The following is a 20,368-nucleotide window of genomic DNA, read 5'->3' as shown; positions in this document are numbered from 1 at the left end:
CTATACAAGTTTTGTACATGACATAAGCATATGAAAAAGGTGAGAGTACTCAACCAAAAATTTTAGCTAAGTGAGTTTCTCACTAAGTGAGATTCTACCTCATTTAGAATGAGGTAGCTTCATCACTTACTAGCTGTGAGATCCTGGGACCTAGTTTCCTCATCCATAAAAGGTGGGTGGATACTAACAGTTCCCATCTCACAGTACGTTTAAAAATTCAGTGAATACTGTAGAATTCTTAAAAAAATAAATAAATAAAAAAGGGTAGAAAAATATTAGCTACACAGAAAGAAGAGCAATGCAAGAATCCTTAAAAACAATAGGTAACAAAATATAGTTCGAGTAATATGGCATGAGAAAAAGATAGATAAAAAGCATGAAAAAAATGACTCTTAAAAAAGAGGGGAAGATCCTCTGGGTAAGAAAAAAAAAAAAAAACAGAAAAAATATCCAATAGAAAAAGGTTATGAAATTAAGTGAAAATAAGAATTATGAGGAAGAGGCCTTTCCTCTCGATAATTATGGCAGGTTAATTGCAAGAGAGGCAGATAAAGATTAAAATGCAAAATTATATGCTAATGACTTTAGAAATCTTTCTCCAGCTCAGCTCTTACTCTCAACAGTCATTGGATTCCCCTCATCCTACTAGTTCTATACCTTCCTCCTGCCTTCTCTGTTCTGGTTAATGGTACTTTCATTCACCTAGTCTCTCAGATAAAAAGTCTGAAATAGGCCAGACCTGGTGGCTCACGCCTGTAATCCCAGCACTTTGGGAGGCTGAGGCAGCCAGATCATATGAGGTCACGAGTTTGACACCAGCCTGGTCAACATGGTGAAACCCCATCTCTACTAAAAATACACAAATTAGCTGGGTGTGGTGGCACATGCCTGTAGTCCCAGCTACTCCGGAAGCTGAGGCAGGAGAATTGCTTGCACCCAGGAGGCAGAGGCTGCATGCAGTGAGCCAAGATGGCATCACTGCACTCCAGTGTGGGCTACCAAAGAGATTCTGTCTTAAAACAAAATAGTCTGAAATAATCCTTTTTCATTTCTCTGCCATTACTGTTTCTATTCTCTTACTGGTACCAAAGCTTGTCAATTCAACCATATCCCCTATTGCTGGCTGGAATATTTCAACAACTATTTAGTCTTATCTCCATTCTTTCCTTCTTCTAACCCATTTTCCACAAAGTTGAGGATTTTTGCAATTGTTTCATGACCCTTAGTACCCTTATAAAAATATCTTATCAGAATACTTTCTTAATCTAAAAATTATTCCTTGGTTTCTCATCTCCTCCACAGCATGATATGAAGGTTCTTAATAATTTATCCCTAACCCGACTCCTGTATTTACATTCAACAAATATTTCTGAACACATACTGTATGCCAAGCACAGTTCTGGAAATTGGGCATAAAGGGGCAAACAATACGAACAAAGAATTGGGGGCTATTGGGAATAAGTCTATGGTTGGTAATTGAATTTAGTTTTAAATAGGCTTACCAGGGAATGAAGCTCTGAAGGTGATGGGGAAGTGGGCTATGTAGGTGCTGAAGTGAAGAGAGCTGTAGTTAAGAGGAAACAGCAAGTGAAGAGGTACTGAGATTTGACTGTGCCTGGAATGTCTGAGGAACAATAAGCAGGCAGGTGTCACCAGATTAGAGTGAAACAACTAGTGGAACAAAAGGTCAGAGAGGTGATGACAGCCAGTTCTGATGGGGACTTTGTAGGTCCTTCTAAGGCCTTTGGTTCTCATTTTAACATAGGAAGACACTACAGGATTCTGAAGAGACAATGACGCAATCTGTTGTACATTTTAAGAGAATCACTCTGCCATACTGAGAACAGAATAAATGGGGTGAGGACAGACACAGAACACAAGTTGGGAGGCTGTTGTAATAATTCAGATGAGAATAGCTGTGGCATGACCCAACCTGATACCAGTGGCAGTTTTCAGAAGTGGTTAGATTCTGGATTTATTTTGAAAGTGGAACTGACAATATTTGCTGCCAAGGAGATGTGTGTAAAAGAAAGAGTGGAATCAAGGATGACTCCAAGATTTTTGGCCTGAGGAAACAGAAGAATGAAGTTAACTCCATGCTGAGTCAGTTACCTGGGATGGGGAAGAACATGAGGATAGCAGGTTTAGGCAGATCATCAGAAGCACAGTACTGAATACGTTACCTCCAAAACGCCTATCAGACAGTCACGTGGAGACACAGCATAGGCTGTTGTACGTATTGGTTTAAAGGTCAGAGAAGAGGTCTGTAAGTTTAAAAGTCATCAGAGATAAATGTCCATGACGCTAGACCACTATGAGGAAGAGAATATTTTTAAAAGATTTCAAAAGCTGAGTTCTTGGCACTCCAACATTTACAGGTCAGGAAGATGATGAGCAACCGGCAGGAGACTAAGAAAAGCAGTCAGTGGGACAAAAGGAAAATGAAGTGTGGTGTCCTGAGGACAAGGGAAGAAAGTATTTCAAAGAAGAGCTCAATTGGGTTAAATTCAGCTGACTGGTTTAGGAAGATGAGAGCTGAGGCTTGACTACCGAATTTAGCAATATGAAAGTCATCAGTGTCCTTGACAACAGCAATGTCAGCGGTGGGGGCAAAAATCTGACTGGAGTAGGTTCAAGTAGGAATGGTGAGAGAGAGAATGGAGAGAGAAAGTATAGAAAGAATATGTACAGAGACTAGCTAGGGGGATAGTCCAAGACAAACAGCTTTGCCTAGGGTAGTGGTAGAAGTGTTTTTTTTTTGTAGGGAAGACAGAGATATAGGAGGCCTATCAAGAAAAATGTCTAGGTTTCTGGCCTATGTATCAAGCATATGGAGGATGGTACCAATCATGAGAGAGATCAGTGGAAGAGCATGAATTCAGTTGAGATATTATGACTGATAACTGATGTGCCTTTAACATATTTACATGAAAATGCATCAAAGAAGTCTGAATTGGAGATACAAATTTGGGGATTATGGTATGCTGATGCCTATTAAAACTTTGGGCTTAAAAGAGAATACATATGAGAATATGTGAAGAGCCTAGGGCTAGGTCTTTGAGGAACTCCTACATTCAGTGGCCAGGTGGAAGGGAATGAACCTACGAAGAGATAGAAGAAACAACTAGAGGTATGAAAACAAAACAAAAAAATAAAGAAGGGCTTAACAAATGTATACATTACAGAGAGGTAAAGGAAGGGGGAAAAAAGACTGACTACTATTGAAAGGCCTTAGTCCACTCACTGGATAATTGAATACAAAAGGCAAGATCATTTCCAGAGGACAGGAGGAGTGAGGTAGAATTTAAGTTTGAAAAAGAAAAATAAGGCCAATATAAAAACAACATATGGCCGGGCGCGGTGGCTCAAGCCTGTAATCCCAGCACTTTGGGAGGCCGAGACGGGCGGATCACGAGGTCAGGAGATCGAGATCACCCTGGCTAACACAGTGAAACCCCGTCTCTACTAAAAAATACAAAAAACTAGCCGGGCGAGGTGGCGGGCGCCTGTAGTCCCAGCTACTCGGGAGGCTGATGCAGGAGAATGGCGTAAACCCGGGAGGCGGAGCTTGCAGTGAGCTGAGATCCGGCCACTGCACTCCAGCCTGGGCGACAGAGCGAGACTCCGTCACAAAAAAACAAACAAACAAACAAACAAACAAAAAAACATATATGGAAGGCCTCTATAATTCTACATACCACAGTGTTTGAAGATAAGGTCCACTATGTTGTTCACTATTGCGAAAATAAAAAATCTCTTAGAGCTAGAAAAAATACATCCTCCTGATGAGCTTATTAGACGTTGTCAAGTAGAACGACATAACACATTGAGGTTGCTTCTCTAACGTGAGGATGAATCCAGACATCCTAAAATAACCACCTTAAAGCAGTTGCACTGAAAAGCGCCAAACTACTGTTTTTCTTATTATCAAAATACATGTGCTACAAGAGTTCTTAATCATTATTCTATCACTATACTCCATATACCTACAGGAGCTTTAAATTTTTACTTTATTCATTCTTACATTATCTGCTTTTTTAGCATATGTATTCCAACTATAACCAGAAATAAGCAAATATTTCTTTAAGTTTGTCAGTTCTAGTTGAGCCTCCATGGGGAATGTCCTTGGAAACCATCATTATGAAGAAGAGTGTTAACATATTGGTATCATTTTTAGATATTATTGAGAGAACTAAGAAAATACCTCCTGAACAGATGACATTTAATTGAGATTTTTTTATGAAGCCTGCTATTGAAATCCAGGCAGAAACTAGTTTTTTCTTTCACTTTTAGGACAAAATCAGGTAATTTGAGAAGCAGAACCTTCAAGCTATTAGTGGATATTCAAAGAATGAACATATACTTTGTTTAGGATGATTGTTGGCCCTTTTGGACACGAATAGGTGTAGTGAACATATGACTCTCGATGATTTTTAGTTTGCCTATCAGATGGAATCCTCCCCTAACACTATCGCTCACTCATACCTGGTCTCCACTCCTGGGGTGAAGATGTCTGTTTACATAGTATTTGACATTAAAAATGCTCACAACTTTTTAGCTACATCAAAATGTCCCTAAACAGTTGTGCCTCCTCTGTCACGAAAATGGCTATAAGAAAGTAGCCACATAAACAGGCGCTGGTATCGCTAGGCCAGCAGAAGTTCCATACAAAGGACTGAGATATAGCCTTTTTTCAGTAGTAAATTGTTGAAAAATAATTTTCTTTTCATTTCTTCCCTTCTTACAGAATTTTGATTTTTAATGAATTACTAATGTAGTATTACTGTATTTGATTTTAGCAATGTTTTCTCTATCCCTTTTAAAAAAGCATTAAAAACAACAAAATAAACCAAGTTAAAAAGGAAAAAAAGAGACATTAAATAATAAAATAATAAGTTAAGTACAAATCAGTATCTTCAAACAAAAAAGGCAACACTGTTGATGAACTTTACCTTAATTTTAGCAGTATATTCTCCTCTACCTCCAAACAGACCAAGACCACCAAGTAAAATATCAGTGTCGGCACTGAAACGTATAGCTTCTACTGAATGAGCAGAATAACCCCAGCCTCCTCCATGACCTAGAATATATAAATCATAATCTGTTTTAAAAGATCCATATATATTTCAGCTGTAAGACAGTATTTCCTAAACCTAAGTATACATACTTTCAAACCTGTTTACCACACTATAATCTTCTTTAGAATAAACCTTCATTACTGCTTGAGTCTCTTCCTCTGTACTTGCAACACCCATTTTTAAGTCCTGCATAGCTGCCAAGGTATCAAGACAACCTAAAAATAAATAAACAAAATTTAATTCCTTGAAATCAAAATGTCCTATGGTATTGATGACATTAAATGCTATAGGGGATAAATTAAAATAAATAATTTTCTTCATTTAATGGAAGAATGCTTAAAACCAATACAAATTCTCCCTTGTCTGATTAATGATCATATTTAAACATGCCATATGACAACCTTTTACAGAAAACTGGATCTCTGAAAAGTTGAAATCACTTAACCTTTGAATTCTTACAAGGTTCTTCCTTTTATGAAACTCTCCAAATTAGTTTGATTCTTAAAGTACTACTTGAGGAAGACACATTAGTGTCACAGAACCTTAATCAATGCTAGTTTTGGGTGTCTACAATGGAAACCAAAATGAAATTTGAGAAAAAAGAAACAAAGAGTTATATTTATGATCTAGTAATTATATTTAGGAATATGATTTCACAACTGCAAGTGTTAGAGTCTTAAAATGAGTCTTTTTAAGGATCATTTTTAAAAGCAACAAAACACATAGTTATGTAGAGTGATATAAAGTTTCCAGCTACAAAATAAGCATGCTGCAAAAACATTTTATCATATCTTTAAAAGTTTATACATTCAAGTTGAGCAAAAACATTATTTTTAAGGGTCTACCTCTGGGAAAATTAAACAAATGCGCATACATAAATCTTTGATGGTGTTAGTACAGGTCTCAGGTATTGTTTTCTGTGGAATTAGCCTCTTAGAGGATTTAACTTATTTTGTATATTATTATTATTTAACAAACAAGACAGAATTATATATAAATTTAAATACTCTAAAAAAAACCCTGGATAGCACACATTTATGTGAATTAATGGTACATCAAATGGCAACCCTACCTAAAATGTGCAAAGCTGCATGAGATCGGGTAGTGAGGGCCCTTGATCCTGTTGGCAAGGCAAGTTCAGGACTTAGAATACTACATCTGGACTGCATGTCTGCTGCAGAGGGAAGCCTGGCATCAGCAACCACTGCATTGTAACACCACAGCTCTCTAGTATTTGGTCGAAACCTTTAAAGAAAAAGAATAATTACAGCACCTGGTTTTGTTTTTAAAAAAATTCCTAAAACATAACTGATGATACAAAGAGAATAAATTAATATAGTCAGCTCAAAGAGGACAAATATAGCTCATTATCTTCTGGATCTAAGCTAAACACATAAAAAAACTACATCACTAAAAATGAAATAATTTGAAAACAGTAATGTAGATTATAATACTTTAAAAATACAGCAACTGACTGTATACTTAAAGTTTTGATACATACATATAAATATGAAACTCAACAAATACCCCATTAAAACAGTTTAAAGACAAAGGACAAGTTGAAGAAAAATGTGAAGTGTACATGTGAGACAAAGCTACAATATCCTCAACGTATAAGAGCTAGAAACAATCAATCCATAGCAAAATGGGCAAGGACATGGAATGCTATCCACAGAAAGGAAGCACAGATAGAATGGATGTGGATGTTCAACCATATGAACAAACAGTAAAAACCAATAAAAAACTATTAGGAACCCACAATATCTTCGTCATCCCATTTCTCTTATCTCTTTTTTAACAAAAACTTCAAAAAGCTATCTCCACTTCCCGACCTCTTTTAGGGGTGGGGAAGTGAGGGATGCAAGCTGTTGTTTAATAAATATAGAGTCTCAGTTTTCCAAGAAAAAAAAGTTCTGATGATCTATTTCACAATAACATAAATACACTAAACACTACTGACTGCAGACTTTCAAAATGATTAAGATGGTAAATTTTACATTGTATTTTTACCACAATTAAAAAATTTTTAATTATTTTTTAAAAGCCTTTGGAGGAAAATAAATTATATCATGGTAGCTTCTATAATTAGTAGCATTAACATTATTGCATTATTGCTTTTGGGAAGCCTTGATCTCATTGTTCAGGTGATCATTCTTTTCTCTCTAGTTGCTTCTAAGATTTTCCCTCGGTCTTCAGTGTTCAACAGTTTCACTAACTCTCTTGATGGTAAATAATGGAAACATATAGTTTCTAATATCCATGGATTTAAATCTCTTTTTGGTTCTGGAAAATTCATGGTAAGGGACAAGAAGAGACTAGAAATTATCTGCACCCCCCACCAAGCCCCACCCGCTCTAGATGAATGCATATTTGACTACTTCCTCTACTCTGTGTTTACTTTAACTCCAAATACAAAATTCACTGTTTCCTCTACCCCTTCCTTTTCATGTGCAACATGTGGATTCAGTAAGCCTAATCAAAACCTTACAAGAATGTGACCACATCCTCTAATTTTTTCCTTTCCCTTTCTCCTCCTGCTCGCTTTTCCTCTTTAAATGCTGAAGCCCTCAAACCTCTTCAGAAAAAGTACAGGGCACAGATCGTCTGTGGCTTGTCTTTTCTTCCCAGGCATCTTCTCAACCTTGGCAAAATAAACTTCTAAAGTGATTGAGACTTACTTCAGTCATTTTACAATTCTGTGAGCCTATCTTTTAACTTAGCAATTCTACACTGTAAAAACTAGCTTACAGAAATACTCCCACATGTGTATAAAACTCTGTATGTAGATACCTGTGTATTTGTTCACTGTAGCATTGTAGGTAATACTGTAATATTAAAAAAAAATCTAAAATGTTCACTGATGGGCAAACAATTAAGTATATTCGGTATATCCAGACTATAGAATTCCACAATTTTAATAATGAAGCTGTTCTTTAAATACTGACTTGAAAAGATCTCTAAATTATTTTTGAGCAAAAATCTAACTTTTAGAGTAGGCATGTTTTGATTTACATAAAAAGAAAAATACATGCATTTTAAAAGATGGCAGACAATATAAATCAAACTTCATACTTGTGATCCACAGAGAAGGCTAGTGGGATTTGGTATTGGAAAAGAAACAGATATAGAGTATGACCATCCTTTTTCCTGTATGTATTTTTGCTTTTTTTTTTTTTTTAAATAACACAAATTCACATATTATTTGTGTAAATTTGTATGTGGGAAATAAAATAGGTGTTCTTAACATTTATCTGCTCTTTATAGATGTTTCAAATTACTCAGGCAAAGTTTGCTCCTGAAGAATATAAAAGGAAGCAGATGCAGGCCAGAAGGAAAGTCAAAGTAAGCTAATATTGGATGTGCAACGCATATGATAATTGTAAAGTATAAGTGTCCCACCGAAAAACACAAAAGGCACAAAGCAGCCAGAAGTCAGGATAACAGAAATTCTGATCCTGATTTAAAGAAAAATACCTCTCAGCTGTTTCACCAAAACATCTCTTAATCTTTGTTTGCCAGCGATGGAGAAATTGATCAAGGAGCTGGCAAGGCATCTGAGATCATCTGTCCCACTGCTACCACCATAAGTGAAAAAGACAAGATTCGACCAGCTAAATATCATACTTCAGAGTTCTGTTAAGACCCCAGGGAAATGGTTCTCTTTCAAGTAAGTTTTTGCCATTAGACTTAGTTATACTGTTATTGCTAACTTAGTGAACGCATCCAGAAACAGATTCCATACTGCCAATTTTAATTTTTGTTTTGTTAATGCAAATTTACTTCTTTTAAAAATAAAACATGTAAAAACTACAAAACAATAAAACATCAATTTACACGTAAGTCCAAACCAGAGCCTGCTCTTTGGTAACTAAGTCTCTTGAACACTGACTTCTAATCAGTAAGTAACTGCAGCCAATTCTATCTTTACATCTATTCTCCTCTCTATCCCCTCCATTCTATCCCACTGTGACCACTCTAACTTTGGTTCTTAATACTTCATGTCTGCCTAAGAATGATCACAAAAGACCACTCACCCATAGTCTCTTGTTATTTCATCTACCCTGCACGATGCTGCCAGGGAGATGTAATTGATTTGAGATGTACTCAACTCAATACTGGCCACTATGCCTTCTCATAAAATGCCCAAATAAGAGAGTAAGCTGGCCAGCAACCTGGGAAGTGCAGCAGTCTCTTCACTCTGAATGCAAGCCTCATGATTAATCTCTATTTTGGAACAAGGAAGAAAATTACCAAGGAGTTGGCAAGGCATTTGAGAGAGTCTATCCCATTGCTACCACGTAGGCTCTCAGAACTTGGCTGTCTGATGAGAATGCAAGCAGGCATGGGGAGAAGAAGAAAGACAGTGAAAAAGTTTCCTCACTCTCCTCACTCACACCACTTCAACCTTTCAACTTACTGGAATCTTGCCCACTAAGGCCAGCCGCAAAAGGAAAGAAGTACTCAGCCCTGTGATGAGACACTGTGGTGATGGCAGGGTACACTTCCTATTAGTATCCAAAGCTAGAAACCCGAAGAAGGGTAACTTACTTATTCATTTTGTATATAAAGCACCACAATAAATTTTAAACACATGCAATTCTTGAGTCTCTTTTGTGCCCTATTTATCTCTACATTTTAATAATTCCCAGAGTGCATATAATCCTGTATATTTCTCTACCAATAAGAGTATTTTTTAATGCACATTTCTAAAGGGCACGCTCAATTATCTTCTTTGTTCTTTATTGTCTTTAGCATAATTTCCTCCTCATAGTAATAATTATGAGAACAAAAAATAGAATGAATTATATACAATATAAACAGGATTGATGACAGACTAAAAATAACAACAGAACTCTCAACAGTAAAATTAATAATTATAATGATAATAGCAAACACTTCTACGGCACCTACTATGCACTGTGTAGTACTAGCATCCCCATGTCATAAATGAGAAAACTGAGGCACACAGTCAAAATAATTTCTCCAGGGTGACACAAAAAGCAAGTTGTGGAGCTCGGATAAACCTAGGTAGTGTTGCTCAAAATGCATGCTCTTAGCCACTATGCTATACTATAAAGGTCTCTGTGAATCACTGAGACAGAATTGCAGTTATTAGATAAACAGGAGAGTACTCATGTGTGAAAAGTCCACCTGTAAATATAGTTTATATTACCATAAGAGTATAACAGCATCAAAACTTATTTACTACTGTTTTATAAACTGAGATGCTTACCTCCAAATTACATCATATACAGGATCAAGACACACACCAAATCCTTGCAGATCCTCTTGTTCTGAGTCATTAAAAGTTTTACAACTCCCATCCACTTTATTTATCAGAAGGCATTTAAATGGAGGGGGTTCTGATATAGAAGCAGGTACCAAGCCTTAAGAAAAAAACACTTATATATAATTTTAATATATATTACCTTTTTTAATTCCCCAAAACCCATAAAGTAAGTAATATCATCTTCATTCTCAGATGAATAAGTGGAGAACTAAAGAGGCTAAGTAATTAAAAAATCTTTAAGTGGGAGAATTAGGAGTAAAACCTCAACATGTCTAAATCCACAACACATGCTCCTAATCTCTTGCTATACGACTCTATTATATAATTATTCACAGTATCATGGACACAGTATAGATTGATACGTTGGTCTTCGTGAAACTTCAAAGTTTGATTTATATAACCTCCCATAAAAATTAATTTCTAACATTTATTTAGCAAGAAACAATACATAAAAATCTCTTACTCCAATATGGATTTTATCCTACTAGAATTTAGTTTATAGTTCTACCACTGTCTAGCTCACGAATACTGTGGTTTCCAGATCTCCCAATTATTCCATTCTTTCAGCACACAGACACATATAAACACAGACATTTACAGGCTTTATTTAAATTTCTTTGACCAAAAAGAAAACAAAAAGCTATAAAAGTATATTTCATTATAGGGAAAGATAAACCGTTTGCTATCAATCAAGACGAGTTTGGAAGGGGCATTTGTTTATTTTTGGTATTACCTATTATGTGTTTACTGGCAAAAATTTCTGATGTAGCAAGTACATGAGAATTAATAAGTGCTTCATCAATTCGTAAAAAAGTCTGGTCCCCACTTGCACCTATCCAAGTAGCTTTTCTTCCATATTTTGATCCAATGTTAGGCATGGGAGCTGGCTTTGCATTCCAATATGGCACATCCAAAATTGGTCTGCCCAGTTGTCCTTTCTAAAAGATTAAATAAACCATATTAACAATATTACTGTGTAAACAATCTAATTTTCATAAAGTTAAGGAGGCAGTAGATAAAAATCACTCTGTGAAACCTTATTTTTCACCAATTGTTAGTTTGGGTTTTTAAAATAAATTCAATATATAAGAAATTTGGACCAAACATGTATAAAGTAATAAAATAATTTCTATTATTCCTGGAAAGTCTTATAAAGTGCATTATTTAAAAAAAAAGTTTGAAATATTTTCCACGCAAGAAGTATCTCCAAAATACTTTGTCTTCACCTACATTTAAATGAAAAGTATGATAAATATACACAATATGTTAAAATATTAGTATTCCAAATTATTCATTTAAAAAGTCACTTTGACATAAGTTGACAGTATAAAAGAAAGTCACTATTGAACTCATATAACCAGAGAATATTCAAGTAAAAAGACCAAAATAAATACTGGAACTGTGAATACAATTAGAAAAATATGTAATGTTGTTTTCACATGGTATGTCCCTAAGTTATTTCATTTATGTTTTAAAACAAACAGCACAACCAATGGCAAGGTATCATGTTTTAAGCAAATAACTATTAACCACTTTAAAAGTATGGCTGTTTATAGGGACCTGGTCAGGTAAGAGTTTAATTTAAAAAGTAATAGGAAGTTTCTCACTAGTAAGCCTGTAGCTGAAAAAGAATAAAAGAATGATGACACTGACTCAGTAGACATTCCTCCACCCCTGGCTCAGGACCTCTCTCCCCCCACAGCATTCTGGAACAAGGGAGCCTGGAGCACTGCGAACACTCTGGTCACGTTCTCATCCAACCACCAGGTAGCACAGCGAGAAAACACAGCCACAAACTAACTGTGGAAGTAACTGAGCTTCAATCCCTGGACAGAACCAGGAAAGGAAACATGGCAAGCACATGATTAGAGAAGCAGCCAAAACATTCAACATTTATTTCTCACCCTCTTTTAAGATCTGTCCTTATTTTTTGACAAAGAAAAATAAGATAGCATAAAAATGTAAACAGAGGCCAGGTGCTGTGGCTCATGCCTGTAATCCCAGCACTTTGGGAGGCCAAGGTGGGAGGATCACTTGAGGTCAGGTGTTTGAGACCAGTCTGACCAACATGGGAAACCTCATCTCTACTAAAAATACAAAAATTAGCTGGGTGTGGTGGTGCGCGCCTGTAATCCCAGCTGCTCGGAAGGCTGAGGCATAAGAATCACTTGAATCTGGGAGCCAGAGGTTGCAGTGAGCTGAGATCATCACACCACTACACTCTAGCCTGGATAACAGAGCGAGACTCTGTCTCAAAAAAAAAAAAAAAAAAAAAAAAAGGTAAATAGTGAGCAAAATATATCACATTCAGGGATATATTCTGCTTTTGGAGGAAAAATAAATTCTTTTCTTTTTCATTGATCTTTTTCATTGACTATTGAAATAAATATGTATTCCCTTACTACCAATAAACATGAAGAAAAGCAGTCCAAAAATGTGTTAGATATCTGCACAACCCCGTAAAGACTCAGAATGTGGTTACAAATAAGCTACATTTAAATTCATAAAAGCTCACAACTAGGACTGCTGCGACTGGAGGACAATGACTGCCTGGCTTCAAATCTTATCACTCACATACCCACCTCAAAAGACACAAAAACATGCTGTGCAAACAAATCTACAGGTGACTCAAACCTTCAGCAGTATAAGGAGACAGCGGGTGTCATGATCTTTATGTTTCCTGTAAGCAAAAGCCAAATTCCAAGAGTTCTCTCCACCCGCCTGCTACTGCAAACCTGAGCATGTGCACAGCATGAAAGGGGAAGTTCTTAAGAAGAACAGAGGCGTGTGGAGAAGTTAGAAAAAGCACAGGGAAACACATCCCTCCAAAGAGAAAGTTAACCTTCAATGCCAAAATACTAAATATGGATCCGAAATTTAAGGATCAGAGCACCAACTAAAGGCAAAGGAACTTGAAAGTAAGCAGGACCATTCCTCACCCATCAGACTGGCACAAATTAAAGGTACCACAACACATTCTGTTGGCAATTCTGTGGAAAACAGGCAATCTCATACACTGTTAGTGTGAAAGCAAAATACAAGAGAATTGTTAATATCTCACAAAACTACATAGGCATTAACCTTCAACCCAGTAATCTCACTTCTAGGAATTTATCTCAAAGATACACCTCGAACAATATTCATTACTATCATTGCAAAGTATTGGAAACCATGTAAATATACAAACATAAGAAACTGAATGAATAAACTATCATATATATACACAATGGAGTATTCGATGGACGTAAAAAAAAAAAAAGAGCTTATGAACTGATATGGAGTGATTTCTAGGAGATATACTGAAGTGAAAAGAGCAAAGTGCAAAAGAGCATATACAGACTATTAGCTTTAAAAAATGAGAAAGGGGAAATACATATATTTATGTACAGTCACATGTCACTTAATGACAGGGATATGTTCTGAAATACGTGTCATTAGGTGATTCTGTGATTGTGCGAACATCAGAGTGGACTTACACAAACCTAGACGGTATAGTCTACTACACACTCAGGCGATATGGTGTAGCCTATTGCTCCTAGGCTACCAACCTGTACAGCATGCTGGTGTACTAAACACTGTTGGCAACTGTAACCCACTAGTATTTCTGTACGTAAACACAGAAAAGGTATAGTCAAAGTACTTCTTATAATCTTATGGGAACACCTTAGCATATGCATGCAGTCCATCACTGACCAAAATACTGTTATGCAGTGCGTAACCGTGTATACACATACATACATATATAGATATACATAGGTAAAACAGTGTGTGTGCATGCTTATATATCTTCACCAGAAGAAACACAAGAAGAATAAACTGTAAAACAATGGCATTTATTACCTCCAAGTGTGGAGTGAAAGGTGTGGGGAGGCAGGAATGTCAAGGATATGGGAGGAAGTAACACCTTTGAGTATACAATTTTTGTATAACTTAACTTTTAGCAACATGTAAATGTTCTATATATTTAAAAAATAAAATAAAATTCAATCAAAGGACAGGGTGAGGGGAATCTTAAACTGAAACAAATGAGCCCAACTCTGTTCCAAAGGAATCACAGTTTCCACTAAAAGGGAGTAAGAGAGAGAATCCAGGCCACACACAGACAGTGCTTGACTATACACCTTCAGACCTGGGGTGGGGAGCAGGTGGGAGGGGAAGGCGCAAGAATGACCTTTCAGTGAATTTGTTTTTTTGAACTTGTACAGGCAAAGCAAATGGAAAACTATTTTAAACATATTTGGGGATTAAGTGAGAAATAAATATATTGATATTGTTGAGAGGAAAGATTCTTACTGAGGAAGAAAGAACATAAATATAGAACAGGACAGGTAAGAAAGAACCTTGTGGGAATGGATTGGAAGTAGAAGTCACAGTGTGGGCTTGTTTCTTTTTCTTTCTTTCTGAGACAGGATCTTGCTCTGCTGTCCAGGTTGGAGGGCAATGGTAGAATCACGGCTCTCATGACAGCTTCAACCTCCACGGTTCAAGTGATCCTCCTACCTCAGCCTCCTGAGCAGCTAGGACCACTGGCATGTGCCACCACACCCAGATAATTTTTTTTTTTAATAGAGATGGGATCTCACTATGTTGCCCAGGCTGGTCTCAAACTCCTGGGCTTGAGTGATCCTCCTGCACTCACCTGCCAAAGTGCTGGGATTATAGGTATCAGCCACCACGCCTGGCCTATGATTTCTAAAATACATCCATATATGTGGACATATAAATATATGTGTACTGGAGATCCAAAGACGTCCTGTAGCAATGAACTAGTACCCAGTTGGTGTCTAATACTATTCCCCACTAAAAAGAATCAGGGTTCTTGGAGAAATGGCTGATTCTAGGACTGATACAGGGCCTGTACAAGATAAACCCTGAACAACTTGTTATGCTGGAATGAAAGGAAGTGCCCCCAAAATTGAAGGGGTATGTCACAAGAATACAGGAGCCAGCATGAAGGGCCCCCCCCCCCCCGGCCAAATCTGAGATAATCTAAGCACCCAAATAATTAAAGATGATAATAAAGAAAATACAAATACCTGAGTCTATATCAATAATAAGTAGAAACATAAGTAAACAGGAAAGGAGGGCTCTTGCTTAGAGTAAAATGCGAAGTACCTACTGGAGTAGAAAAAAAATCACCATTTTTTAAACATTATAGTAAAGACTAGCTCAGGAAAGAATGATCAATGGATGCTAAATTTAGGGAGAAATTTTGATGAGAAGCAGGAATCTTAAGAGTGTCAACCGACAGGCTGCTTATAGTTTCAAAGAAGAAACAGTATAGAAATAGACATTTGATCAGGTGATCAAAATGTATATAATCAAGGAGGAACAGATGGATATTCTGAGCCTCCAGATGTGATGCAGTGAGGCAAACACAGTATCACTTACAGAGTATCTTGGCCTGGGTGCACAACCTGCATCTAAACATGAGGACATATCAGAGAAACAAAAATGAGGAGGATTCTATTTTTTAAAACAGTACTATATACTCTTCAAAAATGTCAATGTCATAATAGACAATACATAGCTGTGGAAATGTTACAGATTAAAGGAGACTAGAGACACACAACAGGCAAACATAATGCCTGATCCTAGATTGGAGGGGAAAGAAATGACAAAAAATAATTATTAGGTTAATTCACAAAATACAAACTAAAGTATGTAGGAGGTAACAGGCCACAATGTACACAAGACATTCTTAAAGGATTTGAGAAAAAAAATGTTTTATATACATACATACACACACACATCTGTGCATACACACACACTATGTATGTGAGAGAGAACAGGCACATGTACAATAATAACGCAAATGCTGGATCAAAATGTTAACAACAGGTGAATCTGGTTACAGACATTAACCAGATATTCTATGCACTGTTCTTAGTTGTGCAATCTTTCTGTAAGTTTGAAACCATTTCCAAATAAAATATTTTAAGTACATATTTACAGTTTTTTAAAAATCAGAAGCTGTAAACGTCATCCCAGACACTTAGGTTTGAGAGTTCTTAGTAATTACCCACATCAGAAATGGTACAAGTGTATTAGCACAGTCTCGCAAAGATTTTTCTTGATATCTACTATGCCCAAACACACAAAATTCTTACAGCATTTCCACTCTTTAAGTTGTGGTGCAGAGAGAGGGAGAGAATGCCCACAAGCGCCTATGCAACAGACAGGCAGATAGACTCAGAGGGCGGAAAAGGAAAAAAGAAAGTATAATTTTAAACAAATCGAACAAATAAAACTAGGCTTTTAAAAGGTTACAAAATAGCATAGTTCTATATGTTAAGAAAAATTCATCTCTACCAGTTAGATGAGAAATAACCTTTCATATGACAGAATTAGCTCTACTGAACGCTTAAAGGACTTTAATCTGAAATAAACATGTCCAATTCTAACAAAGCTGTTAAATTCAATAAATTCTAATGCTGAGCTAGAGAGGAAAATTACTTCAAAGAATATCATTCAAGTTTTGTGTGTGTTGCAGATGAAGGTATGAAATATGCATATGTAACAATTATAAGAACTGCACTAGAACCAGAAAAAAAATAGCTAATATAGACAAATTATAAGGCAATGGTATAATGCAATATTATTAATGTTTTAAAAATTCCTTACAGAAAAACTTCCAAATGTGAAGACCTGTCCATCCATTAAAAGTACTGCCGTATGGTTGCTGCCTGCAGTGACTTGTGTGCTAGGGCCTGGCAATGCTTGAACAAGAGTGGGACATCCCCTAGGTTAAAAAAAAAAAAAAAAAAAGTAAGTCAATTTCTTACAAAACTCAACTAAAATAAAAACAATAAGTAAACAATGCAATAAGGAGTAGAAAAGATAAAAGGCACTAATAAGAATATTCAGTAAACATTTAAGTGCTAAACACCTATCTCCATTCCAGGTACTAGGTAAACAAAGATGAAAAAGACAGTTGCTGACTTTAAGGAGATCATCAGAAAGATCTTCTAAATGTAATTGTCCTAATTATAGACACATAATTTTTAATATTTCTGAAAAACTGGTGCTACATTTATTTTTAATCTGGTACTCTGTATACTGACTGGCCTGTTAGAGATCTTTATAAATATTTATTGGATGAAATAAAGATCATGTAATGCCTTAACAGAAATTCAATCCAGGAACTAGATGAAATAATGTTATGATCCCCTTTTCTAACTTTTATCACTAAGCTATAAGTTTAGATCTTAGAATCATAGTTAATGAAGCAAAACACAGTATCATGAGAGGCATTAGAGCAGTGACTACAAGCTCAGGATTTAAAGCTGGAGTGGCTGGGTGTGAATCCTGGCTCACCAACTTAATAATAATGTGACCAGACTTCAAACAAGTTTTTCATTCTTTTTGTATTCCAGTTTTCTCTTTATCACATGGAAAATACTAACAAACAGTGTCTACCCCCTCCCCCAGAGTTCCTGTGAATAATAAAGAGGCCCATACAGGTCAATGTGTGCCAGACATTGCATCAGTGTCTGGCACACAGTTAACACTTAATGAACAGTAACTATTATGATAAATGACATCCTAGTATCCTTTCCTACTTTTAATAGCCATTTTTAGTAACCATTATCTGTAATTAGAAAAACAACCATTATAGAAATAGTCCACACATAGTAGGCGAGCTCTGCTTTTCAGACAATGTAATTGTGACACTTCAAATTTTAAAAATTATACAAAATATATATTTTTAGTGATTATTGAGACTGCAATGAAAAATGAATTGGAAAAGGGCAAGACTAGCAGCTGGAAACCTAGTTAAGAAAATGTTATAGCAGTTTGGGTAATTTATGACGAAGGCCTTAACTAGGAGCAGTGCAGAGTGAAAGAGATGGTGACTCTGACAGCTATGTAAGGAACAGAATTGACGAAACTTGGCAGATGATTGATATGGGGCAAGGAAGTTTTTTTTGCTTAAGCAACAGAGTATAGTGGTAACATTCACTTAAGCTATAAGAATGAATGAGATCTAGGAAGACTCTGAGAGAGAAAAGAGATCCCAATTTCCCTTATGAGTATCTTCTAACATTTTAGATATAGACAGAGGAAGAAGAGCTCACAGACATCTAGAATAAACCACACAGGAAGAAAGAACTCGAGGAGACTCATTGGAGGAGTAGGTTTCAAGCATGGAAAATAAAGCACATGCCAAATGCTCTAAGGAGACATACAACTAACCACTCGATTTAGCAGAAGGAGGTCTCTTTGGTGGAAGCAGGTACCACACTGCAGCAGATAAGGAGCCAGAGAATACACAAAGTAGCTCTAAGTATCCCAGGACTAAACGGGAAAAGAAAGGAGAGCCAGCAGCTCAAGGAAAAATGAAGCTGAAGGAGAGGATTTTTTTTTTTTTAATGATAGAGATCAGGAAGTTTAAAAGGTTACTCAAGATAAAGACACTAAAGACAAAGGTTAGAGAGAAGACAGGAAACAGAAATAGATCTCTAAGGAAAAGTCAGCTAGGTTTCACAGCATGGACATGACAGGTTCCTCTTTAATTGTAATATGAGGAAAGCAGCAGAGAAGTGGTATGGATACAAGTAGGTTTGCAGGGTTGGTGGGCTGAATAATTTCTTATATTTGTTGCAATGTACACGGAGGTCCTATGCTAAAAGGAGGAAGCAGGTGAGTGGAGAGTTTGAAGATTCAAGAAAAGGTGTGACTGTAGATGGAACAGATACATACTAAGAGCAGGAGTTTTCAACTAGGATATAAAGGACTTCTAGGAAGTCCATGAGTAAGCTTCAAAAGATCCCTTAAATTTGCAAGCAAATTTTTAAGTGTATATTCTTGTATATTTCTGGATAGAGACCCACGTCTTTCATCAAACTCTCAAAATGTATTAAGTCAAATAGTTCAATACTACACAACCGGAGGGTTAAAGACCATTGTAGAGGAACTGGTTGAATTTGGAAATTATGTATCAATCTGCATAGGTATTTCTTACCTTCCAGAAGCCTAAGAGTAGGCATAGGAAATATTAACAGATTGATTCATGCTTGCGGTTTTATCATGTCCTAGTACCATGACCAAGAAAGTAGGAAAATTGAAGAAACTGGTAAGAGTATAGGTGAAGAAATTAAGCAACAGTCTTTAACTTGAGTAGGACATAAAGTTAAAAAAGGGTAAAAAAAGAGTAAAAAAGTAGAGGGTTGTGGGGCATAAAGTCAAAGGGAAGTAAAGTAGGGCTGCATCACAGAAGAAGAAAGTATCATTAGATTATGGATATTTAAACCTGAGAATTCAGAGTCAGAGCTGTGTTAGATCCAGCATGGGTTCACAGAACTTCCTCTGTGAATCCAGAAATACAGATGTAAAGGTAAGAATGCTGTATGGGACCATTCATGTGGACACCAATATCACTCATGTCTGTAACAAGACTCAGGGTAAGAAAATACTCTGAGTCAGATGCTAAATTTTCAACGAATGAAAGGCAGTGACTAAAAGGTAGGTAGGTAACAACAGGAGAGGAGAGAGGAATGGCCATGCTGCAGAAGAGCAGTAGTTTTTCACTTGAGGATGGAATAACACAGATAGGAACAACAGTAGAAAGGAAAGTGGTTCTCAATTCTCAGTACAGAAAGATTTTGCAAATGATTACCACTTCAAAGGGCCAAAAGTGGAACTAATCCCCTCACAGAAGCATCCAGTCCAATGCAAACAAGAAACTGAAGGGAGAATTCCTGTAACAGTTTACTCATCTGCAATTTACAAATTGCTTTCACATACAAAATGTGAAATTGTATCACCACTGTGATAACTGTACCACTGATTATCAAAATAACTCTATGGGGAGATCTGAAGAGTTTGAAAGATTTTCTCAAGAATTGGTGGCAGGTCTTCTAGTACATAGTCTTCAAACTCTTTAAATGATAGTAGAGTCCATTCATTAAGTTACTTGAAAAACAGAGGAAGAACAGAAAGAAAAACTGTGTGTATGTGTGTATGCATGTGTGCACAACAGGCACTTTACACACATCAC

At 36.4% G+C, this 20,368-nt stretch overlaps 1 protein-coding gene across 17 annotated transcripts in view; it reads right to left on the bottom strand.

Annotated features, from left to right (window-relative positions):
* The window catches only part of LOC105481778 (MYC binding protein 2), a 285,288-nt gene that overhangs the window by 148,368 nt on the left and 116,552 nt on the right, over window positions 1–20,368 (bottom strand). For all 17 annotated transcript variants that reach the window (XM_071081184.1, XM_071081186.1, XM_071081190.1 and 14 more), the window contains 6 exons: window positions 16,993–17,110; window positions 11,102–11,306; window positions 10,312–10,465; window positions 6,151–6,323; window positions 5,168–5,293; window positions 4,953–5,080 (listed from right to left, as the gene is read on the bottom strand). In XM_071081184.1, the coding sequence (XP_070937285.1) occupies window positions 4,953–5,080; window positions 5,168–5,293; window positions 6,151–6,323; window positions 10,312–10,465; window positions 11,102–11,306; window positions 16,993–17,110 (904 nt within the window). The remainder of the gene's footprint in view (window positions 1–4,952; window positions 5,081–5,167; window positions 5,294–6,150; window positions 6,324–10,311; window positions 10,466–11,101; window positions 11,307–16,992; window positions 17,111–20,368) is intronic.

Source organism: Macaca nemestrina, chromosome 16 (genome assembly GCF_043159975.1).
Source record: "Macaca nemestrina isolate mMacNem1 chromosome 16, mMacNem.hap1, whole genome shotgun sequence".
Taxonomy (NCBI): Eukaryota; Metazoa; Chordata; class Mammalia; order Primates; family Cercopithecidae; genus Macaca; species Macaca nemestrina.
The sequence above is the reverse complement of the archived record's forward strand: the minus strand, read 5'-3'. Positions and strand labels throughout refer to the sequence as shown.